Consider the following 27,688-nt stretch of genomic DNA (forward strand, 5'->3'; position numbering starts at 1 on the left):
ACTCCCAGCAACCTCCGCGCGGAATCCCCGGTGCTGATTGACGAAAATTCGAGGACTTTCCGGTCGAGCTAGGTTTCCGTCTTGTCGGTGAGGAGAGTCGGAAGGAAGCGCGGTGACTGAGTCACCGAGAGCCGAGGCTTTGGTGGTGGTTTTAAAGCCCGAATGCGTGTGGGTGAGTTCTTGTCACTGTCTGCGTTGCTGGTTCCGGGGCCTGATCGGTGGCACTGCCGCCGTCCCCGTCCCGGCACTCGCTGGGAAGGTATCCGCCCAAGGCAGCCTGGGCCGCGGGCTGAGGGGCTCCGACACCTCGCGGGGTGCCGGCATTCCCCTGCCCCTGGGCAGCCACCGCCCCACGGGCACCATTCATATGAAGCGGTCGGTCAAGACCTGAGGGTTTCATGGAGTTTTAAAAGGAGACGCAACTTACGGAAGTATTTGTCCGAATGTGTATGAACAAACCTGGGTGTGTGCAGCAGCTCAGCATTGACCATTCGCGCATGTAAACCCACCGCTGGCTTTTAATAGACCGGGAGGCGATCGAAGCCCTCATTTCTGCATTTTAAACTTATGTCACAAAGAACTCCAGTCCCTTGGAGTTTTTAAGTTTGCACTAGGTGAGATATGTCGTTTTAAAGGGACAGACGATGTGGCTAATGAAACCTCGAAAACAAAATGCACCAACGCCTTACTTCCAGAATTTCAAATACATTCATAAGGTTTATTTTTACACCGTTTGGTGCTACAACCTAATCTACAATTTTGTAGAACTAGGATCATTTCTAGAGTTCTGGCTAATTTGCTTGGCAAGTTTTTCTGGAAAAATAATCGTGGATGATTTACAAGGAGGTTAAATACATTTTTTGTACATTTGATTACTAGTTTTTAGATCTCTAAGTTGGAATAATCTGCAATTTCATTTATATCTTGATAATTGACTTGCCAAAGGAGATGCAAGAGATTCACTTTCCAAATATAGTGTAATTATTTTCACAACACCTTGCATCTTTGTAACAGTTTTTATTGTTGAAAAGCATCCTAAGGACTTTCACAGAAGTGTGTTCACAAAGTGGATGTTTGGATAAAAATGGAGCTATTAGAAGTAGTGATCAGAAACTTAGAGGTTTGATTTAAAGAACAGAGAGAGTTGGCAACATTTAGGGATGAAAGCCCAGTGTGGGGCTTGAAGACTGTTCCACCTATGTAAGATGATAGACATGCAGCAAATACATTGGGGCCGGGGCTTCATATACAGCACTTCTGATGAGACTAATCTGTGAGACAGGTTCTGTCACAGGACCCATATGCAGAGTGGTTATCAGATATTATTGTGGATTGATGGTGTTGGTGCTTATTGCTAAACTGCTGTAGCCATTGATTGTCATGGTGGTGCATACTGGTGATGTTGCAATTTCTCTGTCAGCTTATGTCTGCTGCTGTGAGAATCCGTGTTTGGGGTCTTCATGTCATGCTTGCAAGCAGCCATGAAATGGAGCTTTGAGCATTCTGCTGGTCTTCTGGCTCAGGCTACCATGCAATACAGAAAATCCTTGGATATGCATCCATCTTCTGTCCTGTGAATGTGCCCGAGACAGCGAAGTTGCCTCTGAGAAGTGCTTGTCGTCCTTCTTTCTAAAATCCCAGTCAACTTCTCATTTTCTTCACAAAGAACAGCCTAAGTTCATGTTAATGGGTTAAGTTTAGTCAATTGTCTTCAAATGTTTAAAATTAATTACATTACTTTAAGTAAAAATATTGACAATAAGAGTTTCAGTGGTAGAATTGCTTTAAAGATGTTTCACTGAGAGAGCTGCCCTATTTGTGATTTTATCATTCCCAGAATGTGCCACAAGCAGTGAAGATGAAAGTTGTTGAGCTTCCTTTTTTGATAACTGCAACTCGTCCATGTTTCACAGCCATACAACAAAGTGCTGAGAACACTAGCCTCAGAAACCAGCATCTTGGTCCTAAGAGTCAACTTGATTATATTCTATGCACAATGTCATGACACAGCTGGTGGTAAATGCTGTGCTGCTCAAATTCCAGAGGGAAACTTGAAACAACTGCCACAACTTGTTTCGCAATTTGTGTAAACTTTGAGATGCGTGCCTTGAATTCAGTAGTAATAAGGCCACCAATTCTTATAGGTTTCTTACAAAACTAAATTAAACATTTATTAATAGATGAAATTATTTTAAATACATACATAGATTACAAATTACTACAATGATAACTTCTAAATCCCTGAATTAATCTAACTCCCAGTTACATTTTTAAGACAACAGTAAGACGCACAGATTTTAAGAGTCAAAGAAACGTGATACCATGAACAATCCAATTCAAAGTGGGTTTTCTTAACTTCAGTTTGTTGTAGATAGCAGCTTGAGATGTAGATGCTGAAGGCTTTTCACACTTGTTCGATCTTAAAATGTCTAACCTTGCACACAGCTTTCGATCCTTTATACATATTTTCCCCTTTGAATGCAAATTCCCATTGTTTCATTATGTCTTTGGACATTACCTCTGATAATCTCTCATAGTACCAACTTTACCAAAAATCTTTGGGAAAAATAAACACACTGTTTCTTAATTTTTCTTGGCTAGGTGTAATATTTCACTCCCTCTCTTTGAATTCAAGCTAGTTTGGTTTATTTAAAATGCAAATATTCCCTTTAGCTCTTACATTCTAAAACCTCCCCCCATGTTTATCTAGGTAACATTTCAAACCTAGATTTATTTTCTGGCACATCAAGACCATCAGTCCAGCTGCCTTTAATTCAGTTAAATCATACACACAGACATGGACACAGACCCCACTGTTACTCTACTTAACAATAAATTCCAATAACATCATGATGGTTATATTTTCCTGGCACATGATTCATGAGTTTGCCAAAGGTGGTAGCTGCTCTCCCTGTGTGCGTATCAAGTTCTACATCAAGAGGCAAAAGGATGGTGTTGACCAGGACAAAGCAGCCTGCTTGATTGGCATCCGATCCACCACCTGAAACATTCACGCCCTCCTCCACTGACACAAAGTGGCAGCACTGCAAACCATCCACAAGATGCACCAAGGCTATTTCAACAGCACCTTCTAAACTCATGACTTGTATCATTTCAAAGGACAAGTACAGCAGACATGTGGAAATTTTTTTTATTCATTCACAAAATGTGGGCTTCACTGGCTGGGCCAGCATATATTGCCCATTCTTAATTGCCCTTGAGAAGGTGGTGGTGAGCTGTCTTCTTGAACTGCTGCAATCCATATGGTGTAGGAACACCCACAGTGCTGTTAGGAAGGGAGCTTCAGGATTTTGACCCAGCAACAGTGAAGGAAGGGCAATAGTTAGGATGGCGTGTGACTCAGAGGGGAACTTCCAGGTGGTGGCGTTCCCATCTATGTGTTGCCCTTGTCCTTCTAGATGGTAGTGGTCGTGTGTTTGGAAGATGCTGTCTAAGGAGCCTTGGTGAATTCGTGCAGTGCTTCTTGTAGATGGTACACGCTGCTGCTACTGTGCGTCACTGATGGAGGGAGTGAATGTTTGTGGATGTGGTGCCAATCAAGCGGGCTGCTTTGTCCTGGACAGTGTCAAGCTCCTTGTGTGGTTGGAGCTGCAGGCAAGTGGAGAGTTTTCAATCACACTCCTGATTTGTGCCTTGTAGATGATGGACAGGCTTTGAGGAGTCAGGAGGTGAGTTACATGCCACAGGATTTCTAGCCCCTGACCTGCTGTTCTACCCATATAAATACTGTGGCTACTTCAGTTCAGTTTCTGGTCAGTGGTAACCCCCAGGATGTTGATAGTGGGGGATTCAGCAACGTTAATGCCATTGAATGTCAAGGGGTGGTGATTAGATTCTTTCTGATTGGAGATGCTCATTGACTGACACTTGTGTGGCGCGAACATTAATTGCCACTTGTCAGCCCAAGGCTGGATATTGTCCAGGTCTTGCTGCAATTGGACATGGACTGCTTCAGTATCTGAGGAGTTGTGAATGGTGCTGGGTATTGTGCAATCATCAGTGAACATCTCCACTTCTGACCTTATGATGGAAGGAAGGTTATTGATAAAGCAGCTGAAGATGGTTGGGCCAAGGAGAATCATTTGCAGGTTCATCTCCAAAACTTTATCACCATCCTGACATGGAACTATATCACCTTTCCTTCACTGTCACTGGATCAAAATCCTGGAACTCCCTTCCTTACAGCACTGTGGATGTGCATGATACCACAGGAACTGCAGCGGTCGAAGAAAGAGGGCTCACCACTACCTCGAGGGATGTCAATAAATGCTGGCCTAACCACTGCCTGCATCTCATGAATGAATATTTTTTTTTAAAAAGACTGTCACCATGACAGAATTTGCTAACCACTTCAAAGAGGGTGTAATTCAGTGTGAACAAGGACAGAGCTGTGACACCCTATCCCATAACCACGGTTTTCTTGATGCTCAACATAATGGAGTGCAAGTTACAGGCATGGGAAAGACAATTCTTGAGTTTCTGTGTGATGATGAGTGTGGAATCATGAGTATAGAGGAGTCCCCTGATCAAGATGTGCTGTATTTTTTTGTCTTTGCTGTCAGTCTGGGTGGATTATAGAGCTTTTCATCTGACCTAGTAACCCCTTCCATATCTTCAGGGAAGCAAAGAAGGAACAATCGTCAATAGTGGGACAAACAGAGTGGGGGAGGGTGCACAAAAAGTCAAAGTCCACTGGCTGTAGTCATACCTATCATAAAGGAAGATGGCTGTGGTGTTGGTGATCAATCATCTCAGCCCAGGACATTGCTGCAGAAGTAGAATCTGAGGTCTGACCATCTTCTGCTTTATAATGAGCTTTGCTCCATCATAAGATCAGTAGCGGGGAAGTTTGCTGATAATTGCATAGTGTTCAGCATCATTCCAACTCCTCAGACTCTGAAGCAGCCCCTGCCTGCATGCAGCAAGACCTAGACAACAATTCAGGCAAGTATCATTTGCACAACACATACCAGGCAATGACAGTCTCCAACAAGAGATAACCTGACTATCACCCCAGGACGTTCAGTGATGTTCCCATAACTAAATCCCCCATTATCAACATCCTGGGAATTGCCATGATCAGAAACTGAACTGGGCCGATCATATAAATATTGTAGTTACAAGAGCAAATAGGGCTGGAAATTTTATGACAAGTAACTCCTCTCCTGACTCCCCAAAGCCGATCCACCATCTACAAAGCACAACTCAGGAGTGTGACACACACTCCAGTTGCCTGGCCAAGTGATGCTGCAACAATACAAGAAGCTCCACACCAAAGGGAAAACACCTTGATCACCTCATCCACTGCCTTAAGCATTCACTTCCTGCTCCACTGATACATTCACAGCTGTGTACACCATCTAAAAGATGCAGTGCAGTAGCTTGCCAAGACTCCTTAGACAGCACCTTCTAAACCATGACCTCTACCACATAGAAGGACAATGGCAGCAGATGACTGGGAACACCACCACCACCACCTGCAAGTTCCCCTCCAAGCCACACAGCATCCTGACTTGGAACTATATTGCCGTTCCTTCACTGTTGCTGGGTCAAAATCCTGGAACCCTAACACCATATGGATTGTAGCAGTTGAAGGTGACTTACCACACTTCTTTCTCCCCACCCCCTGGCAAGGGTAATTAGGTATGGGCAATAAATGCTGGCCTTCCCAGCAGCATTCACGCCCTATGTGGAATTTTAAAAATTCACCAATTCCTGTTCATCGAACACTTCTGTGCACATTGGCTCTTGCAACACTTCGATTTGAGAGTTTTCTTGCCTATTTTCAAATCCCCCCATGACCTTGCCTATTTCAGTAACCTTATCCAGCCCTACAATTCTCATCTGTGCTCCTTCAATTCTAGTCTATTTTGCAACCACAATTTTCATTGCTCCACCAGTGGTGACCCTGCCCTTCAACTTTCTTAGCTGTAAGCACTTAATCTCTTCACCTGTCTACCTCTTTCCTCCTAATAAGTCATCTTGTAACCTACCACATCTATAATAAGATATCACTACGTGGCTCAATGCCAAATTTTGTTTGATAATGCCCCATTGAATATGTTAAAGACTCTACATAAATGCAAGTTATTGTTCTAAAGCTACTTCACATAATGGATTCTGCAGAGATTTTAAAATATATAATGCCAAAGATAATTTACTCTGTATCCTAAGTTTCCTAATGTGGCAACTATGTTTAGTTATTAATTAATCCCAAGTTAGATGAATGTGATTACAATGAAAACATCACAAAGATTTAATTGAACTTTAATGCTTGTATTTAATTGCCTTACCCATTTTTTGCAATTAATTTAACATTTTTGGTATGAACTTTTTGCCTAATCAAGTTAGCTCTGAATGTTATCTCTCAAATTAATGGAATTGTTTCTGGTTGGTTGAGTTATTTTGGGACTCACTTTTGAGAGAGACTTTAGATCCAGTGGTGTATTGCTCAATAGGTACTCAATGAGTTTTATCATATGGCCTTTGAAGTAATATTTTTCTTTTTTATCTTTGTATCTAAAGTACCACCTTAACAGAAGAATGAGACAACACATTACTTCTCTTTCACTAATTTGAAAAGAAATTCACTTATATAAAAGTTGACTTTGTGCCAAAATTATTCTCAGCCATGTAGCTACATGCTGCAATTGCTCATCTTGGGCTGAAACATTCATGTGAATTTAATCCTTCTTTCCTTGTTAAGGGAATTTACAAGATAAAGTTTACTGTTCTGGATAGAGGTAGTCCACGTGACTTTTTAAGGTGTGTTGCCAAACCTTCTGTTTGCAGGTTGAGTAATGTTTAAAAAAGTTGTCTTTGTGAATTAGTTATTGGTGAACTGAAATGTCAATCCTATCCCATGTGTTAGAAGACAATGCCAAGTGTTTCATGCTGTACTCTGTGGTACGTAATCACATTGGCCTGGATTGTGCAGTTACCATAGTAGTAGTAAAGGAATGACACTTGCTGGACATTTTGTGTAGATTTATCCACAGAATTTCTGTGAGCCTTTACAATTTTCAGTTATCAGTTAAACAGCACTGCACCCTTCTCAAGAGAAGATCTGTGTGAACAGGGCAAGCAATAGCATGTTTCTCTTCAGCCAATCAGATTTAAGAATCATTACTGAGTCTAAACCAGGAAGCACAAGTTGGATATTCAATGTCAAATCATATACATAAATTGAAAAAGAGGGAGGCAAGAGAGACAATTGATAAAGAAAATAACCTTTAAAATGGTTAAAATTTGACAGAATGAGACTCCACACTTAATTTTCTGTGCCAGAAAGGTTGTTGGGCAGTAACTAAAACTTATTTCACCATTAAACATTCACTTTACCTGAATTGATTGGCCCAAACTTTTTCTAGCATGTCTAATGAGTATGTAATGGGTAACCATCGTAACTTCATGCCCTTCATGTATTTGGATGCAGACTCTCTTGTTGAGGTGGTAGTGGAGCAAAGCTTATGGAAGAGCTGGGTAAATCAAGAAAGTAACTTCCTGATTTCTGTGTTTAGATGTGCACGTGTGAATACCAGAAGTTGCTGAGTTACTCTTTGAGCACTAATAGCCTCGCCATGATTTAGCTGCAAAATCTGGGTGAATTCACTTAATTTTTCATTACAAATAGAAATTTTAATTCTATGATGCAACATCTTTCTAAAGAAATGTGCTATATGCTTTGCAACCTCTAATATGGCAACAAGAATCCAGTGTTTGAGTTGTGATGCTCTGGACTTTATGTATTTCGAAGAGTGCTCCTATTAAATTCAGCACACCCATTGTGTTCAGTGTTTAAAAGCTATAGACTTGATAGAATTTTAGACCTTGGTTGAATGTCCATACAGTCTTGACATCCGAATCTATAGAGAAAGTAAAGTTTGCCTGGCTTCTGTTCACTTTTTGTAGGAAAAGAGGTGTCAATAACCGCACATTATTGTTAGGTTAGCTAACTAGAACAATTACCTGTATGGTTGCATGAAATAGTGACTCAGCTGAAGTGCCCAAAACACAGTCCCATTTGAAGTTTAGACTCACGTACAAGCAGATTCATTCTTGCCCAGAAGCGTCACAGGTCCTGCAAGAATCAGGTTTTGTATTTTTTACCCTTGGCCATCAACTTTACTGTCACAACTTGTTTTTTTCTTTCTCCTCTGCACTGCTCTGGTCAGTGTATTTCTGGTTTTACTCCAGCTGGAAACATGCAATCCTACAAATCTTCCTCAAAACAAAACTTAACTCTACCAGTCTTTCTTTATTAAGCCTGGGATCAGTTTTTTTGATAAACATGTACTATTTCCAACTGTAGAGTTGTGGGCTACACCTCAGGCTATTCTCCTCCTCCTCCTCCTCCTCCTCCTCCTCCCCCCCCCCCCCCACTCTCCCTTAAAATGTCCTGATAGTTTTTAACAAAGAGAATAATAAAAATGAAATAATTTGTAGTCACTGCTAAAGCTATATAAATGTTGATATTGTATTCCCTTTGCAAATTCTGGATTGTTGACAGTAAAACTGCTGTCATCTGTTTTTTTAAGTAACTATTGTTTAGTTTTGGCTTGCAGGTTTGAACATAAAATGCTTTGCTTTACTGACTTCCTGTAAGAAATACCATTGGAGATCAAGACCAAATACAGTATTTGGTGTTTAGAATAAGCAGGGTGAGACAGCAGGGGGATAATTATATCTGGAGGGGAGGAGGTAGATGGGGATTGTGGGGTGAGAGAGCACTAAAATTGGTTGCACCCTCCCCTCTCTTTGACACCTCCAGCACTACACTGATCAAAAGTTTAAATGACAAGAAAAGTTTTTGTTTTTCAAAATTATTTGAAGAAAACTGCCGGACAGAAAATGAGAAGCTAACACAATGTAACCCATCAGTAGGGCTGATTGGTGCTAATGATGTGTCCCAGGGAGATGCATGCCCAGATTACAAAAATCTGAACAAAAATATCAAGTTCAAGCCTAGGCTTTTGGGAGAGACTGAGGCCTTCAAGTAAAAACTTTATTGAAAGCATTCAACTCCATAAAGACCTTTAATCAGCACTCTTGTCAAATGTAAAGTTTTAGCTGATTTTAAACCCTCGTTATGGACACTAGAAATTTCTGTGGCTCAGGGGGTAAAAGCAGTGCCCGAAAACTATTTTCGGCAAATACTTTGAGCAATTTGTTGAATATGATTATCAGATTACAGAATCAAAGCTTTATTTCTGAGTTAAAACATATCACTGTGGTGGTGTCACCTTAATATCAAAATACCAGTCGCGCTGCCATCCACAAGATGTCCACAATTAATTTTCAACAAACTCCACTGGACATGGCAAATTTAATACATGATGGGATGGGTTTTCCTGTGGAAATGAGGCTAAAAGTGTAAATCGGTCAGCAAGTTCCAGTGACTGTCCACATGCAGTTAGATATGAAAATTCTGAGTTTCTGTTGAAGTTATCTGGCAGCTCAAGTCTTCTCTGTACCAGTATCTCAAAGAAGACTTGCATTTATGTAGTACCTTTTCGCAATCACAGGATGTCCCAAAGTGCTTTACAGCTAATGAAGTAATTTTGTAGTCACTGCAAGCTCCTACAAACATAATGATAATTGACCAGATAATCTGTTTTTACGATGTTGATTGAGGGAATTAATATTAGCCAGAGGGTGCTATGGATAACTCCTCTGTTCTACTTCAAAATAGTGCCATAGAATAATTTGGTTTCTCCTGAGAGGGCAGATGGGCTTCAGTTTAACATCTCATCATAAAAACGACATCTTTGACAGTGCAGCACTTGTTATACTCCAGTCCTGGAATTGGACTTGAACCCTCAACCTTCTGACTTTTTTGCCACTAACTGAGTCACAGCTTGCACCGGATCTCACTGAAACTGTTGAAATACATAAATGCTAATAAATTGTTGTACTTCTGTTATAAGTACACTCTAAACTCACTGGAAAAATTTGATGCTTGTACATTGCCGTACTCTTAATGTCTTCACTACCGTAGAACAACCTCTCTGGGACTGAAAATTAATTTTTATAAGTGTGGGTGTATTTCAGTCTTTTCTTTGAATAAAGTTATTTCCCGCTCCTTATTTTGCTTTCTGTACCTGATTTGATATTGAATCCTAACTGACACTTCTTGATTCAGACTTTGTGCTGCTCATTAACAATTCTTCAGTTACATTGGTTAAGGAGATACACATTGTTTGCTCTGTTCATGTAGTTCCCAGATCACTTCTAGAGTGCTGTGCTGAAATAGTTTCCTAATTTACAGTAAGTTCCAGTACAAAATCCCACAGCCTGTTTGCAAGTCTAATCACCATTGAGGGCAAAATCTAGTCCAGTGGATACAGCTGATTGACTGACAGTAGTTAACATCTAGTTCAACTGCTTATTTGTGCTTCCAAGGTCGTAAAATGTAATTGAATTAAGTTGGCTACATATTTTGCATTCCTGGTATAGTTCCTTTTTAAAGAAAGGATTTACTCTCATATAGTGCCTTTTGTGTCAAAGGATGTTCCAAAGTGCATCACAGCCAATTACTTTTAAAGTAAACTTGTTGCCGGCATGCAGTACCTAACTCACATACACCAAGGTCACAAACAGCGGCAAGATAATTGGCCAGTTGATCTGTTTTCATGGTGTTCATTGAGGGATGGTTGTTGGCCAAACCACTGGAAGAACCCAGTCAGCTTTTCAACTTGTGTTGTAGAGTTTTATATGTTAGCCTGCAGAAGCTGGTAGAACCTTGGTTTAAAGTCTAATTTCCTGGGTAGCACCCGTGAAAGTGCAGTAATCCTTCAGTACTGCATTGAAATGACCCCTTCAAACTGGAGCGTGACTTGAACATGACTTTAAGGTACTGTAAATGCATGAATGCTGGAAGTAAGCTGACTACAGTCAAAATGGTATGTTCTTCTTAAAAATCAGTGGTATTGATATTAGAAGTATCTCAGCATATATTCATGCAAGAGAAAGCAGGGTAAGTTCAAAATATGTTTGAATAAGATGTGGATCTGAGAAATTAACCAATATGTTTTAAAACTAAATCCATATATGAGAGTATTGCAGTGCTGTAAACGCTAGATATTTTTGACAAGATAACAGAAAAGGCTAATGAAGGTAATATGGTTGATGTGGTGCATATGGGCTTCCAAAAGGCATTTGATAAAGTGCCACTTAATAGATTTGTCAGCAAAGTGAAGCCCATGGAATAAAAGGGAAAGTGGCAGCTGGGTAAGAAGATGGTTGAGTGAGAGGAAACAGTACTGGTAAGCAGATGTTTATCAGACTGGAGACAGGTAGACAGTGGTGTTCTGCTGGGATGGTTCAAGGCCTACTGCTTTTAATCTATATTAATGACTTAGCCCAAGTGTATTGCTGCCGGGAGGGCCACCAAGCTCACAGGGAGGCTAGCAGGTTTCACCAGGCAGCCTCCTCACCCAGTGGAGGGCCCACCTGCCACTGATAAAATGCCAGCGGCAGAGGGAAGAGGCCCTTAATTGGCCACCAGATGGGAGGGCTGACCTCCACCTTCTGGCAGAATGCCGTGGCGATAGGAAGGCAACGGACATTCCAACCCTAGCTTCCCTCACCATTTTACAGGACTCCTAACCTGTCCCTAGAGAGCTGGGAAAATTCAGCCCTGTACGTACCCAAATCATCAGGGCAGGTTGAGAAAGTGGTTATAAAGTCATATGCAATCCTGAGCTGAATGGCTGCCTCCTGTGCTGTAGCAGGTCTCTATTATTCTATTCTATAATTCCCTGTTGTTTGTATTGTGAGGTTTTTTTCAGTGGCATTTATTGTATTACTGAAAGTAGAAATTTTGACAACCGTGACTTAATATTGCAATGATTTTGGACACACTTATTTGATTTCTGGAACCTGGATTTGAATCCTGCCCAGATTGATATAACCAGGTTAAAAGAAACTACTGATTCCAAGCGTTCTATGTATTAGATTGAGAAAAGCCTACTGTAACTTGGTCCTTAATGCTTAAGTGTGCCAAGTAGAACCGCCCTAAACTTGGCACAAGCTGATGATCTTACTCAAGTTTAAAGGTAAATGATGTATGGGAAATGGAAAAGTTTTCACAGTTGGCTTATAGATTTTCCAGCGGTTGAAACATGAGAAAAGGAGCTTTGTTCTACAAGTGGGCATGTTATATGTGACTTTATTTCATTAGTTATAAAGTACTTTGGAACATTGAGGGCCTGAAAGATGCTATATGAACGTTAGATTGTTCATTTTTTTGAGTAGGCTTATTGTTAACACTAAGTCCAAAAATGAGATGTCCTATTTTCCATCATTAACAAATTAATAACATTTGGCAAGCTATGGAGTAGTGGGTTTTGTATGAGTGGTTTAATAAAGCAGTTTTGTATCTTTTGCAAGACACACACTTTTCCATAAGCTATTTAATTAAAATATTTATGGAGTTTTTCTTTGGCTTTGCACAGTATTACGTACTTTACATTGGTCATTTCAATCACAATGGTAAATCACAATCAAATGATCATACACCCAAGTCCTGAAATTCATCTATCACCATTGAGTGAGTTGATCAGTTTCTTTACAAGCTGCAAGGTTTGATGTTTCATTGAAGACTGAGCACTGAACTTTGGTGGAGAGAATAGTTCACCTGCTGCAAGTGCTGTATCAGACAAGTCCAGATTCCTACAGTGCAGCTTCATGCTAAGCAATACTCATGCAAATGTATTTTGTAAAGAACTTGGGCATTTTGCTCGATTCTTAATGAAATTGGAAATTTATATTTACCATGTTTAAATAGTAACATTTTTCATGTCTCTTCAGGCACTTACTGTTCATACTGCATTTGGCCATAATTATAACCAGTGTTCTATCCATTTTGGTCAGGATAGTTCAAAGTTGAGTATGCACGTTCATCTTCTGAAACCCACCTAACTCCTGATTGGTGATTCTATACACAATACTAGTTCTGCCCCACGATTTGTATTCAAAACATCCCAAAACTTTTAAATTAACTTAAAAATCCAAGCTATTCCCTGTGTAAATGCTTAGTAGGCTATGTCAAACATTGATTATACAACATCCACTTATTTATGTATATGGAAGAACATTTTAATGTTTATTTTGTTTTCTTATAGGGTAGTGGCTCTTTCTTTCACAAGGCGGGAAGAGGAGGACTGGCTTGGCAGTGAATGCCTTTGTAGCACTTTCACAGCAATAGTGTGTGATTAACCAAGGATGACAATGGAAGAGATGAGGAATGAAGCCGAGACAACCTCCATGGTTTCCATGCCACTCTATGCAGTGATGTACCCAGTGTTTAATGAGGTGGGTATTTCTTTTAAGTTCCGGTAGGCATATAACACTGCTATGGTCTGTTTGGCTTTCTTGAAGGCCTAAAGTAACTATGTGACTTATTTTGGATAAATGTAGCTAAAATTTCTCCTGAAAGTGACAGTAAAATAGAAGTTGACAGTAACAGAAAAGCAGAGTGAACCAAAGGAACAGTGCTTGAGCAATATGTGATGGAGAAACCAGCTGAGTGAACTTGAGTGGGGTGCTGTGAAGGCACGAATAACAAAGATATCTACTGATTCTGAAATTCTATAATTAATAAATGTGTGACTAACAGTTTGAATGAAAAATTGGCAAACTACCAGGATTTATTTTCAATATCTGCTTAAGTACTCCCTGAATGGTATACTTATGCTCAGTTCTGAAGATCTAGTTCTGAACCTGTTCTTTGAGCATTTTAAACTTTACTATGCAAACTGTTACAACTTTGAGCTTGAGAAAAATCTTGTTTTTTTTTAATCGCAGCTGGAGCATGTTAATCTATCTGCTGCACAAACTCTCAGAGCTGCTTTCATTAAGGTGAGTTTAATTGCTATTATAAATTTTATGCTAAATGTACTGTACCCTATGAAGCTATGTCGTTTCAGTTGCTTTTTTTGTATTTTAACCTTACATTTTGCTTAGCTGTTCAATCTCCAGTGTTTAGCATTTCAGATATTTGCTGGAAATTAGATGACTGACAGTATTTGTGAAAATGACCTGGGCCAAAAAGCCATTCGTGATCCCTGTAAAGCAGCACTGATCAAGATAATAAAGTAAAGGAGCGTAACTTAACCTATAATTTATACTGACATTTTTTGTGCCAGATGTATGATAAAGCTCCTTCCCTGGCTTAGTGTACTTTAAAGGAACCTCTGAACATGGCACACTGTTCCAGCGTGCACGTTAATGCATCTTTTTAGTAACTCTGCCTGATTGATGCTTGTGCTGTGGACTTCTTAAAACTCAATATGTTTAGCCCATCCACAGTATAAGCAACATTTTGGCAGAAATGCAACTGGGTTAATTATTATTTCATCTATTAAAGATGGGACATACCTGTGTTCTTTCAGGGCTGAAATGATTACTTCTGTCTCCTTATCAAAAAATGTGCCTCAATCCCTCATTTCAAAGTCATCTGTGTATTGCGCTTTCCCTGCAAGCGATGGGTATTATGGCATGCACAGCACAGTATGTAATTACCTCACTAAATTGAATAGTGTAATGAGTTTTCTGCCCTTTCACCTTTTTTGAGCTTGTTCAAATTCAACTCTGATTTTTAAAATCTGCTGGATCCTACCCATCTGCTGAGTCTGGGCTGAACATGCAATTCCCTACTGCTTGGCATTAAATTGCCAGTCTTGAAGAACATAATAATGACTTGGGTCAGAAAATTCCTTTGTATACTCCTTTTGAATTAAACTATTTTAGCATAGTTGACAGCGCAAAATGCCATTTGAGGATATTCCTTAGGTTTTCCTGTTTTCTTTTTATAACTTGAGTGAGATGAGATGGATCAAATAGTATCCACATGTTATTGGAATTGTTGCTGCTTTCCAACTCAAAAATTTGGAGAACTTTTACAGCTGAAAGTCAAATAGACATTATTTAAGAGCGTAACTTGCTATGCTGAAACAGTGACTTCACTGAGAACCCGAGGAAACCTCTGACCTTTTGGAACCATATAAACCTGAAATGGTTACAATTTTGAAATATCAATCATATATACTGTAACACTAAGAACAGTTTTTTGTTTGTACATCAATGTGCTTTAACGTGCCTGGAAAATCCAACTCTGTCAAAGAAACAAAACACAATGCTCTAGCAATCACTAAAAGCTTATATTAAGTTGAAATGGGAAATACTTATCTGATTCAAAATAAATGGCTTAATGCCTACACAAAAATAACACGCAAAGGAATGTCTTAATACATTAGATTTTCATTTGTGAACTTTGATCAGTTTTTCTACCCTTTTGATTACCTCAAGTAGCCATAACACGAAGAGTCATTTTTGAAATCCTTGTTCTGAACTCTTTTTTTAAAGGGCGTAGAAAATAAGGAATAATATTCTGAAAACCCACTGCTTGATCACTTTGGTAGCCTTGTGTGGGAGCAGAAATAGGATTGTTCACTTACAAATGCAAAGCTGTTTAAACAGGAAATTCCACTGTGCTAAGCAACTTTCCATTTTGTAGAATATCTGAAGCAAACCTTAAGTTTCCATCAATGTCTAGGTTATTAAATGTTCTCCGCTCAATAAGGGTTGAATTAGTCTTAGATGCATTACATGTTTTAAATTTAATCCGCACATTTGTGTTTATATTTTTTTAAAAAGCCATGGGAAGCAACAAAATCTAATTGGATTTGATGTTGCAAATATATTTGTTGCATAACTTCAATTTGTTTCATTCTCATGCATAGCAGCGGAGATGCCAAGAGTTCAAAATGTCATCTGGTAGAATTAATATTCACTGGAATAGTGTATAGCCCAGAATGAATGTAAAAGACTCACTTTCTCTGACCTAACACATTAGTTTTGCCTTTGAAGCTATATGACACCCAAATTCACCCAAGCTTTGAATGCTGCCTCTGTATCTGAGTGGACCTAATAATACATATTACATGGGGATCAAGCAAAACATTTTCTAATGGGTGATCTCTACTTCACTTTTAGCAATCTAATTCATCGTCCTTTTATGCACTCGATCTTGTGCTTTCTTGTCCGGTGGAGGGAGGGTGTTGCTCTTTCACATTTATGCTTGCTCTTTCTCGCACTTGATTCCTCTCACTTATTTTTGCTTTCATAAGTATCTTGTTTTTGATTTTAAATTGATTGTGCTCTGGCTAGTGCTCTTTTGAACTTTTCCTGTTTTTTCTAAGTTGAGATATAACAATTGCATGTTTTTTTCATGTACTGAAATTGAAGCTTCTCTGACCATCTACTTCTGAAATCCCATCAAATTATAGAAGTGTGCTACTGCAGGATTGACTATTGGCATGGGGTCATGATCAAATGAGTGTACAACATTTTAATTTAACATCACACTATTATTTTCAAAGTCAAATGGATTTCTTTTTGATGGGGAAAGAGTATGACTAAATGGCAACAAGGAAAGTTGTTGGCAATAATCACTCCCCCAGCCTGCTTCAAACTGCAAAGTACAGCTGAATTGCATATAATTTTATGGGGAAGATATAATTGTAATGGTCCCTAAAATAACCTTAAAAATCTGCCTGCCATTTATTCCAATTATTAAGTTATAGTAATTCTATGCTTGTTTTTATACACACAATTAGTTATTTTCTCATTTTCCAATTAAAATTAGATTTATGTCATTCAGTGATCATAATTTTGCTACCAGAAGTAATTTTGTCAAAGGATTCAAGGTTTGTTTTACCTGAATAGATTTTTGTGGTGCCCTTAAAGAATATAGTATTTTGTATTTAATAGTGATGGTGGATCTAATGCCAAATCCCTGATACCATTACTATTGTATTCACCGCCCTGATTTAGCAAGTAGCTCATCTTATTTACACATTAGAGCTTTGACTAGAGAACAGTGGACTACAGATCAAATTTAAAAACTGGATTAACTTGGATGTATTTGCGAAATGTCATTTGTTTTTGTAGCGATAATGTGTCCACACAGCGTGTAGAGAAACAAAGCCTTATTCAGTTCTCTTGGCAAGGAAAATCTGTCTAAGTACAGTTAAGAGTTTTTTTGCTTTATCCGTTTCTGTGCTAATTGTCTTGGGAATGATATGAAAAAGAGCTAGCTTTTTTTAATCCATCTAATATACCTTTGACCTCTGGTTATGTTGCAATTTTTGAAACACATACTTGATGCACATATTGAATAATTTATATAGCAGTCCTCCGCATTAAATGCCTTGCAGGATAGGTATGTAAAACATAATGAAACCCTTTTAAGTAAAGGCCATTTTGTAAGCAAATTCTTTGGCTAAACAAGGTGAATGTAATAAGCCATTCAATCTCTCTCTTTTGGATGGGAGATAGGCAAATTAAATGAAACTTTAAAATACCTATCTGAGATTTCATCTTTGATTTGCTTTATATAAATTTTTAAATTTCCAGTATCCCTTATCCACTTCCTAAACTATTCTGGTTAGCAACTAATTGATGAAGAGCATGAGTGTTGCATGTTCTGCTGAAAAAGTCTTGTTTCTTATGAACTTGACCATGACAAATCAATTCTGGTCCATAATTGCTCTGATTGAATCAAATCATTTTTTGCCAAAGTTATAAAATTAACAATGTTCATGTGATGCAGTGATTTACTATAATGCTATTCTTCATCTATTATTTACTAGCAATTCAAAATTCTCTTGACCAATGTAGTGTGAATTCAATGGAATGCCTGAGCTGTGTGACTCAGATCTGTGACCATATAAATTGTCAGACAAATAATCTGCTGCTAGAGAATGCAAAATGGAAAGATGCATTGCACTAAGTATTTCAAAAATAAAATCTGCATGAAAAATTATTTAATTTAGTGCTAGTACACTTGTAGAACCAGTATTTGACTAAATATCAAACATTGTCTACTTCTCCTGTCCTAAAAATACTTTGTAATTTGCTTGTGTAGACCATCCACAGCCTATTTTAAAAATAATCATCCTTTACATATGATAAACTAGAGCTAAAATATTGGATAGTATACTGTGTATGTTCAGAAGCACTTGTTGAATTGATGACCCTCTTTCAATTTAGGCAGAAAAAGAAAACCCTGGTCTCACTCAAGACATCATAACCAAAATTCTGGAAAAAAAGAGTGTGGAAGTTAATTTCACTGAATCATTACTGCGCATGGCTAGTGATGATGTTGAAGGTATGACTGACTATTATCATGTAAACTGAAAATACAAGGAACCAGAAACACCTTGTACTAAACAATGCTATCTTAAATTATGTTGTTTTTCACTTAAGCACATGCCTACATCTTCTAGACACTTTAATAGACAAGTGCCCCTTGACTCTGTGAAATTTAATTGTCTTTTGGAAGTTGGAACTACAAATTTCGTTATTCTGTTGATGCACCAGGAGATTTAAGTCTACTCACCTTTAGTCTCTCAAAAATATTGCACAGCTACACCATGCAATGCAAGTCAGAAAACTGCAAAGTAATACAGCCTATCTTTTGTTGAGTTGCTTCTGTTTCTTATGCTACTGTATGTCACTGAGTGGCACATTTAGAGCGCAGCACATTGTAATGGCCTAATATTCTTGAAAGAGCTCATGACCTGATGTAAACATTGTGTTTCCTCTGCACAGATCAAATCCCTTGTAAACACTATTGAGTACAATCTTGTTTAAGAATGATTCCTGAATTGTGTTACACAACTTGTAAGGGCTGAGTTTGGAGTCAAGTTCTCCAACTGGCAAAATGTTTCAATTTGTTATTGAAATGATTAATCCAGAAATTAAGACTGAGTTTATGGCTCCGACCAACAGTGGGCTTTTATCTCTCTGATATAGGCTGAAAAAATCAATGTGTCTATGGACTTGAGCCCATAATAGAAAACTCACCAATTCTGTGCAGTTTGACAACAAACTAAGCAATCCAACTGAAGCCACTGGATGACTAATTTAGGAAATTAAAATGTTCACACTGGTACAAAAGCTCATCCAAAACTTCACCCATCATCTCTCTGCTCACTGACCTATATTGACTCAGGCCCAACAATGCCTTGAATTTAAAACTCTCATTCTTGAATTCAAATTCCTTAATGGCCTCACTCCTCCACAGCTCTAACCTCCTCCAGTCCTACAATCCTTCTGGAGTCTGCATTTCTCCACTTGCTAATCTCTTGTGCATATACCACTACCCTCGTCCCAACCACTGGCAGCTGTGCTTTTGGCCACCTAGGCCTTAAACTAGAATTCCCTCCCTAAACCTCTCCATCCCTCTTTGTTTAAGATATCCCTTTAATTGTACCTCTTTGACCAAGCTTTGCTATTTATCCTGATGTGTCCTCTTTTGTTCAGTGTTGACTTTTGCTTGATGGCACTTCTGTAAAGTGCCTTGCAAAGTTTTCTATGTTAAAAGTCTATAGAAGTAATTGTTGCATTTTAGTCTGGAAAAGACTAGATCAATTTATGTTGCTTTCAGCTATGTTATACATAATCTAGGAATATATGATGTGGGCAGAACATGCAGCCTACTTGATTGGTACCCCATCTACCACTTTCAGCATCCACTCCCTTCACCACTGGCGCACAGTGACAGCAGTGTGTACCATCTACAAGATGCACTGCAGCAACTCACCTTGGTTCCTTTGGCAGCATCTTCCAAACCTGTGACCTCTACCACCTGGAAGGACAAGGGCAGCAAAAGCATGGGAACACCACCACCTGCAAGTTCCCCTCTAAGCCATATTATATCACCATTCCTTCACTGTCACTGGATCAAAATCCTGGAACTTCTTTCCCAACAGCACTATTGGTGTTCCTGCAGCACATGGACGGCAGTGATTCAAGAAGGCGGCTCACCACCATCTTCTTAAGGACAATTTTAAATGGACAATAAATGCTGCTCTAGCCAGCGACACCCACATCCCATGAATGAATAAATAACATTTAAGGCAGTATCTTTCCAAGTATCTGTATGTAGGACTAAACTATCTATTCTGCTACATTTTGATGCAGTAACAAAAACTGTCGTGAAACTGTGATAACTTACAACTCGTTACTACTTTGTAAATTTTGCAAGGTTATTTTCTTCATAAAATTACTTCCCTTACTGTTTATTATCTAAAGCCAGCTTCCAGAATTTGATTTTTTTTTGGTTCTAGGAGGAAGGTATAGCTAACCCCAGTTCCCTCTTGCCATAGTTCCCTTTGTTTGAATAGTTGATCTTGATTGCTGATTATCAAGTTTTTTCCTCTAGTTTACAATCCATTGACGCCTAATAAGGATCAATTTGGTATGAAAACCTCAATTGGGATGCCCTTGAACAGTCCCTCTCTTTAAACTTTAAAATTAAGGTACAAAAGCTACTTTTGTAATGACCTGATGTTGTTGGCTTTTGCATTTTCAGCAGGAGCAGCAAGGTAACCTTGTCATGTTCATTTTGGCTGGCAGCTGGGAAAACATATTTTCTTACTGGGTATTCCCAGTTGCAGACTTTATTGAATATAGCAAGTTTATTTTTGTGTTATTATCAATGGTCACTTGACATCTAGGTGTTAGCCAACAGTCCTGACATGACACTAAGCAACATAATCTGACAACACCATGATTATGCATAAACGTTATATATTTAAAACCCTAATTTAAGTATTTCTCTTGTATGATGCTGAAGGTGTCTCATTCCACTGAAAAGGCAGGGGCATGTTTTATAATATCTAAATGAAATGATTCATTTTAAAGTAATTTTACATGAAAGCTATATTTTTTTCTCACCATGTTATTTTGTATTCATAGAGTATATGATTGACAGGCAAGAACCAGAATTCCGGGAGCTAAATGAAAAGGCACGAGCACTGAAACACATTCTCAGCAAAATTCCTGATGAGATCAATGATAGGGTCAGATTTCTTCAGACAATCAAGTAGGTATTATATATCTGTCACAGATTTGTCAAACTGATTATTCAGTTTTCCTGTGTATATTGTATTTTCATTTTCAATTCTTTCTTCTAACCCTGTTAGTATATTCTTCTGATTTCTCACTTACGCACTATCTAACTTTTCCTTAAATGCACCCCTGCCATTGCCTCAATCTCATGCAGTAGCAAGTCCTGCAGTGTAACTACTCTCTAGGCAAAGAGGTTTCTCCAATTTCTTGATTGGATTTATTAGCATCTTTTGTATTTGTGAGCCCCAGTTTTGAACTCCCACACAAGTGAACCTATCTTCTCTGTTTACCTTACCAAGCTTCCTTCAAGACCTCTTTTAGGTCACCTTTCTCTTTATTTTTTGGAAAGGAAAGAACCCCAACCTGTCCAGTGTTTGCTGACTAGTTATTCCTCAGTTCTGGTATCAAAGTTTTAATTCTTTATTTGCACTTTCTCCAGTGCTTCCTTGCCCTTTTTGTAATATAGGAACCAGAATTGTTCACAATACTCAGTGTAGTCTAGCCAAGGTTTTATGAAAGTTTAACATAACTTCTCTGCTTTCCAGTTGAATTCCTCTGGAAATGAACCCCAGTAGTTTTGCGTTTTAGTAACCTTGTTAACCTGATTTGCTACTTTCAATTTGTGAATCTGAACCTCTTGCACCCCTATCCCATTTAGACTGTTATCACACTTTCTATTATCACACTCTGCTTTCTTACCTTAATGCCACCATCAGCACCACCTTTAGCCAGTATCACTACCATTAACACCCCTTTGTCCTTTTGTTCATGACATCTTTGTCAATCTTTCCTTTGCCTCCACCTATCACTGGCCTTCTATCCAGCTTCACTTGCTCCACCCCCCTTAAACAGTATAAATTTCATCACATTTTTATTTCTCTTTAGCTCTGAAGAGTCACACAGACTCGAAGCGTTAAATCTGTCTTTCTCTCCTCAGATGCTGTTAGACCTGCTGAGTTTTTTCAGCATTTTCTGTTTTTGTTTCCGATTTCCAGCAACCGCAGTATTTTACTTTTATCCATTTAGACACTGTTTTCCAAGGAGTATGTGGCTTCCCTATTCCTCTTACCAAAATGTACCACCTCACTTTTTTTATTGAAGATCATTTGTCATTTTACAGCTTCACTATACAAATTAATTAATGTCTTGTATTTTGTTGCAGTCTTCCTCAGCATTACCGATACCCCTCAAAAAAAAAGTCATCCACAAATTTTGTAATTGTACTTCCAAATCTTAAATCCAAATCATTTACGTGGAAGGTAAATAATAGTAACTCCAGCACCAATTCCTGTGGAACATGGTTTTCCATTTTCCACCAGTTTGAGTAAATGCCTTTAACCCCTTACTCTGTTTTCCTTTAACCGGCTCTCTGATACTAACGGCCAAATTCTTGCTCCAGAGTTGAGAAAACTCCTGACTCTACAAACTCAACGTGAGAGAAAATGTCTGAACATTCAGATTTTTGTTTTTGGAGATGGGTGCTCATTGAAATTAGGCCAGCCGCTCCCAGAACGAATTCGTAGGCAGCGGTGGACTGCTTAAAAGGTTACTTCAGTACCCAGTTGTAAAAAAAGTAAAACTAAAATCAGTCCTCAAGCCCTGACACCCCCTCTCACTCTCCATGCTCCATCCATGCCACCTACCCTCCCCCACAGCCCCTCATACTCTTCATGCCCTTTGCTCTTAACCGTTCATGCCAACTCACCCAGTATCCACCATTGGCAGATCTCGGGTGCCATGGTTAGATGAAATAAAATAATTTTGTGTTTGTTAAAGACCACGATATTTTAAAAAAAAAACTCATTGATAAAAGCCCATTCGACACATTTAAGTTCCTTCAAACACTTAATCCCCTATAAAGCAAAAATCTGTATTCATAGCCACACATTGAAGACAGCTAATCCTTTTATAACTTCTGAGCTGCTGATAAAACTGAGTTTACAGCACCCCCCACCACTTCCACCAATGTGATAATGGTTTGTGAAAGCAGCTCTAACCCTACAATGATATCCCTCAGGCTTACGTTCACAAACATTGATTGAAATTGCAAGCACTGATTTTTTTTTTTCCTCAGCTGCAGGCTGGCTGTTTTTTCAAAATTTAAAGGAGGGTATTTAAATAACTTGACAGCTTGACAGTTCCAAAGACCTTATCCACTGTTTATGCACATTCATGTATACTCTTAACAATCTCAAAGGGTACCTGACCTCTCCCAAATAACTCTGGCAGGTTTAGACCTATTCCTCAAATGCCTAAAGCCATGTTTCAGAAACCTGGGTGACCAAAATTGTCTCTGATGCCAGCTGAACTTATAAATGTACATCTGCCTCTGTGAACTGCAAATGTGAAACACTGCCTGCCCCTTTTCCAAGCTTGGTACAAATGGTGGGTGCTGGGTTTGTGGGGTTTGACTAATGCGTGGTGCCCTTCTGGCTTTACGAAAATTTGGCCCTAAGTAGGAGAGCCAAAGAGAGTGGGGTGTTTAAAGTGCTGCTGAATGTTTAGGTTGAGTGAGCAGGAGTTGTAGATGGGAAAACTTAAGAGGCTCACTGGCTTTTTCTTGATTGTTTACGTTCTAACCAAATCTCAACCTAAATTAATTTTTTTAACAGGTTGCTGTAGGTTGCAACCAAGTAAATATGAATTAGTTTCTATCAGCATGCTTAACACGAAGTGCTTAACTAGATCAAGTACTGATTTATCCAAAGTTATGAGCAACCGCTAATCTGGCATTTTGTCTGCTGGTAGCTGGAGTCAAATTTCAAAGCATGATTAAGGAAATGCTTTGAAGTTAGCTGCGTTAAACAGTGCACATGTTTAGTTGGATTAGCATCTCTGATTTGTTTTCCTTGCCTAAGTAACTGGCAGGAATGGGACTATTGTTCCCATTACACATCAATTTATACGCTGAATATAGACAAAAACGTGTTTCTTTGGACTGGAAAAATGAGGTAGAATTATACACCAGGTCAATTTATATGCCACAATTTAGGGTATTTTAAATCTAGAGGAATTGAAACGTGGCATCCATTAGATGTGTTAATTTCTCTTGCATTTGCTTTTGTTTACAGGGATATCGCCAGTGCAATAAAAGAGCTTCTTGACACTGTGAACAACGTTTTCAAAAAATACCAGTACCAGAACCGTAGAGTAAGTATTACAGAAATCATTCCACAGAACCAACAGCATAAGAGTTGCCAGTTACACCAATTGATATTTTGGGTATTTGTAGAGTATGAGGGCTGTTCTTCATAAATTTGTGCAGAACTCTTCTGATGAAAACCAAATAACATCTGGAAAGTGCTTTAAGTTTCTTAGTTCGAAGTGTTCCTGAGACATCGAGCTATAAAGCTGTATTATTGCTATTTCATTAATCACCATGTTTATTTCAAGTCCTGTTAATGTGAAATTTATGACACCTCTACTGGCGAAAATTATACTGAAAGTATCATGAAATATTAATCGAACTTGAAACGCTTGGAAAAACTGACTGAATGGACAAAGTGCTTTTATTTTTTTTTTAATGTAATACAGACCTGATATCCATGAAATTAGCTCAATGTTGCATGTGTAGCATATATGTATGTGTAAAATATTGAAATAAGACCCCATTCATTCACAGCCAATGACAGTGTGTATATGGATGGGTAAACTTTGTAGTTTCTTTAAACATATGTAAATTAAAAACTTGGATTAAATTAAACTGTTGTTTTTAGGCACTTGAACACCAAAAGAAAGAATTTGTCAAATACTCCAAGAGTTTCAGTGATACTTTAAAAACCTACTTTAAAGATGGGAAGTAAGTATTGTAGTAACGTGAAACTTTTTTTAAAAGCTAAAAATTGTGGATGCTGGAAATCCAAAACAAAAATAAAAATACCTGGAAAAACTCAGCAAGTCTGACAGCATCTGCAGGAAGGAACACAGTTAACGTTTCGAGTCCGTATGACTCTTCAACAGAACTAAGGAAAAATAGAAAAGAGGTGAAATATAAGCTGGTTTAAGGGACAAGTAGAGCTGGATAGAGGGCCAGTGATAGGTGGAGGTAGCCAACAGATGTCATAGACAAAAGGATAAAGAGGTGTTGAAGACGGTGATGTTATCTAAGGAATGTGCTAATAGGTGACATTAAGGGTCGAAAGCAGGACGAGCAAGGTTCAGATAGCCCTAGTGGGGATGGGGTGGGGGGAAGGGATCGAAATAGGCTAAAAGGTAGAGATAAAACAATGGATGGAAATACACTTAAAAATAATGGAAATAGGTGAGAAAAGAAAAACCTATATAAATTATTGGAAAAAAGGGGGATCGGAAAGTGGTTGAGGATGGAGGAGAGAGTTCATGATCTAAATTTGTTGAACTCAATATTCAGTCCGGAAGGCTGTAAGGTGCCTAATCGGAAAATGAGATGTTGTTCCTCCTCATCTTCCGACTAGGCACCTTACAGCCTTCCGAATTGAATATTGAGTTCAACAATTTTGGATCATGAACTCTCTCCTCCATCCCCACCCACTTTCCGATCCCCCTTTTTTCCAATAATTTATATAGATTTTTCTTTTCCCACCTATTTCCATTATTTTTAAATGTATTTCCATCCATTGTTTTATCTCTACCTTTTAGCCTATTTCAATCCCTTCCTCCCCACCCCATCCCCACTAGGGCTATCTGTACCTTGCTCATCCTGCTTTCTACCCTTAATGTCACCTATTAGCACATTCCTTAGATAATATCACCACCTTCAACACCTCTTTATCCCTTAGTCTATGACATCTTTTGGCTATCTCCACCTATCACTGGCCCTCTATCCAACTCTAATCATCCCACCACCCCCTAAACCAGCTTATATTTCACCTCTTTTCTATTTTTCCTTAGTTCTGTTGAAGAGTCAATACGGACTCGAAACGTTAATTGTGTTCCTCTCCGCAGATGCTGTCAGACCTGCTGAGTTTTTGCATGAAACTTTTTTGTTGCTTTTGCTTGAATTATCCTGCAAACGAAGCTTATAGTACCAGCATAACTTAAATTTAGAGCTTGTAGTTGCCACAATAGTATTAAATTTCAATAAAAGTTTGAATAATAGTTGATGGTACAATTGAGTAAAATGATAGAAGAAATAGCCTTTTGTTCTCATTGTGAGAGAGGGAAGGATCGAGGAGGTTTGGCTGTCTTTAAAATGAGTGACATTTGTGCTTTACAAAAGGATTAGTTTTTGTGTAAACAATATCCTTTTTAATGGTGATGTTATCTATGTGACTATGAGCTTGGAAATGGCTCACCACATTATACATGCTCATGTTTCTAATTGTGGAGTGTTCCACTTACAATTTTGTTTAAATTTTCTTTTAAAAAGACAGCTCCTGCTTTCACAGTACATTTGGATTTACTTTTAGCAATTGGAGTGGAATCAATAAATATTTTGGAATCTTATATCTTGTACTTAAGTTACATATAACCTAAATTGAAAACCTAGATTGAATCAATCTTTTCTTTTTAAACAGGGCAATTAATGTTTTCATGAGCGCCAACCGGTTAATCCATCAAACCAACTTGATACTGCAGACCTTCAAAACTGTTGCTTAGAACCTCCGTTTGTGAAGCTTTTTAATTTTCAATCTTAAAAGGTTGACTTTATGTAAATTTAAATAGTTACAACTGTATAAATTAACACATCCATTTCAGGACTTGAAGATGTTGAATAAAATAATTGTCAACTTGCATCATATTTTTGTAAAACATTAGCTAATCATGATTTCTCATTAAGAAATACTACATAACTTTTGCTATTACTATTATATCTAAAACAAAGCCAAAAGAATTTGCGCCTTAACATATCGTAATGTAACATTCCTTTGTGTAAATATTGGTATTCTGTTCTGAAGTTAACTTGCTGGCAAAAAAAATAAGTTATGTATTTAACATGGTTAGTGGCAAATAAATAGTTTACAATCTGATTTTTGTTGTCTCCTTTGTAACTACAATTTATTATACGGAGAGGGGGCTTAACTTTTATTCATTCACAGGATGTGGGCATCGCTGACTAAACCAACATTTATTGCCCATCCCTAATTGCCCTTGAGAAGGTTGTGGTGAGCCGCCACTTTGAACCGCTGCAGTCATGTGGTGTAGGTACACTCACAGTCCTGTTAGGAAGGGAGTTCCAGGATTTTGACCCATCGGCAATGAAGCAATGGCGATATATTTCCAAGTCAGGATGGTGAGTGGTTTGGAGAGGAGCTTGCAGGTGGTGCTCCCATGCATCTGCTGCCATTCTACTTCTGGGTGATAGAGGTTGTGGGTTTGGAAGGGATTGTTGTTGGAACCTCCGGTGAGTTGCTGAAGAACAGCTTGTAGATGGTACACACTGCTGCCACTGTGTCAGTGGTAGAGGGAGTGAATGTTTAAGATGGTGGATACCGTGACGATTAAGCGGGTTGCTTTGTCCTGGATGTTGTTAAGCTTCTTTAGTGTTTTGGAGCTGCATTCATCCAGGCAAGTGGAGAGTATTCCCATCACACCTGACTTGTTCCTTGTAGATGGTGGACAGGCTTTGGGGAGTCTGGAGGTGAGTTACTCATTGCAGAATTCCTAGCCTCAGACCTGCCCTTGTAGCCACAGTATACTGTTTCTGGTTAATGGTAACCCTCAGGATGTTTATGGTGGGAGAATTCTTTGATGGTAATGCCATAGAATGTCAAGGGGCAATGGGTGGACTCTCTCTTGTTGGAGATGGTCATTGCCTAGTACTTGTGTG

At 38.6% G+C, this 27,688-nt stretch overlaps 1 protein-coding gene across 1 annotated transcript; it reads left to right on the forward strand.

Annotated features, from left to right (window-relative positions):
- pdcd10a (programmed cell death 10a) lies at positions 1 to 26,888 on the forward strand. Its single transcript, XM_041205620.1, has 8 exons — positions 1 to 172; positions 13,146 to 13,335; positions 13,828 to 13,881; positions 18,076 to 18,193; positions 20,788 to 20,914; positions 24,012 to 24,090; positions 24,657 to 24,739; positions 26,436 to 26,888. The coding sequence occupies exons 2-8, from the start codon at positions 13,246 to 13,248 to the stop codon at positions 26,515 to 26,517; spliced, it is 633 nt and encodes a 210-aa protein (XP_041061554.1). The 5' UTR covers positions 1 to 172; positions 13,146 to 13,245; the 3' UTR covers positions 26,518 to 26,888.
- The last annotated feature ends 800 nt before the right edge of the window (positions 26,889 to 27,688 follow it).

The sequence above is a fragment of the Carcharodon carcharias genome, chromosome 2, assembly GCF_017639515.1.
Source record: "Carcharodon carcharias isolate sCarCar2 chromosome 2, sCarCar2.pri, whole genome shotgun sequence".
NCBI classification, from domain to species: Eukaryota; Metazoa; Chordata; class Chondrichthyes; order Lamniformes; family Lamnidae; genus Carcharodon; species Carcharodon carcharias.

Coding starts and splice junctions, on each gene's coding strand:
- pdcd10a (XM_041205620.1), top strand. CDS start 13,246: ATGACAATGGAAGAGATGAGGAATGAAGCCGAGACAACCTCCATGGTT. Junction 13,882..18,075: donor TCAGAGCTGCTTTCATTAAG/GTGAGTTTAATT, acceptor CTTTCAATTTAG/GCAGAAAAAGAAAACCCTGG. Junction 20,915..24,011: donor AGATTTCTTCAGACAATCAA/GTAGGTATTATA, acceptor TTTTGTTTACAG/GGATATCGCCAGTGCAATAA.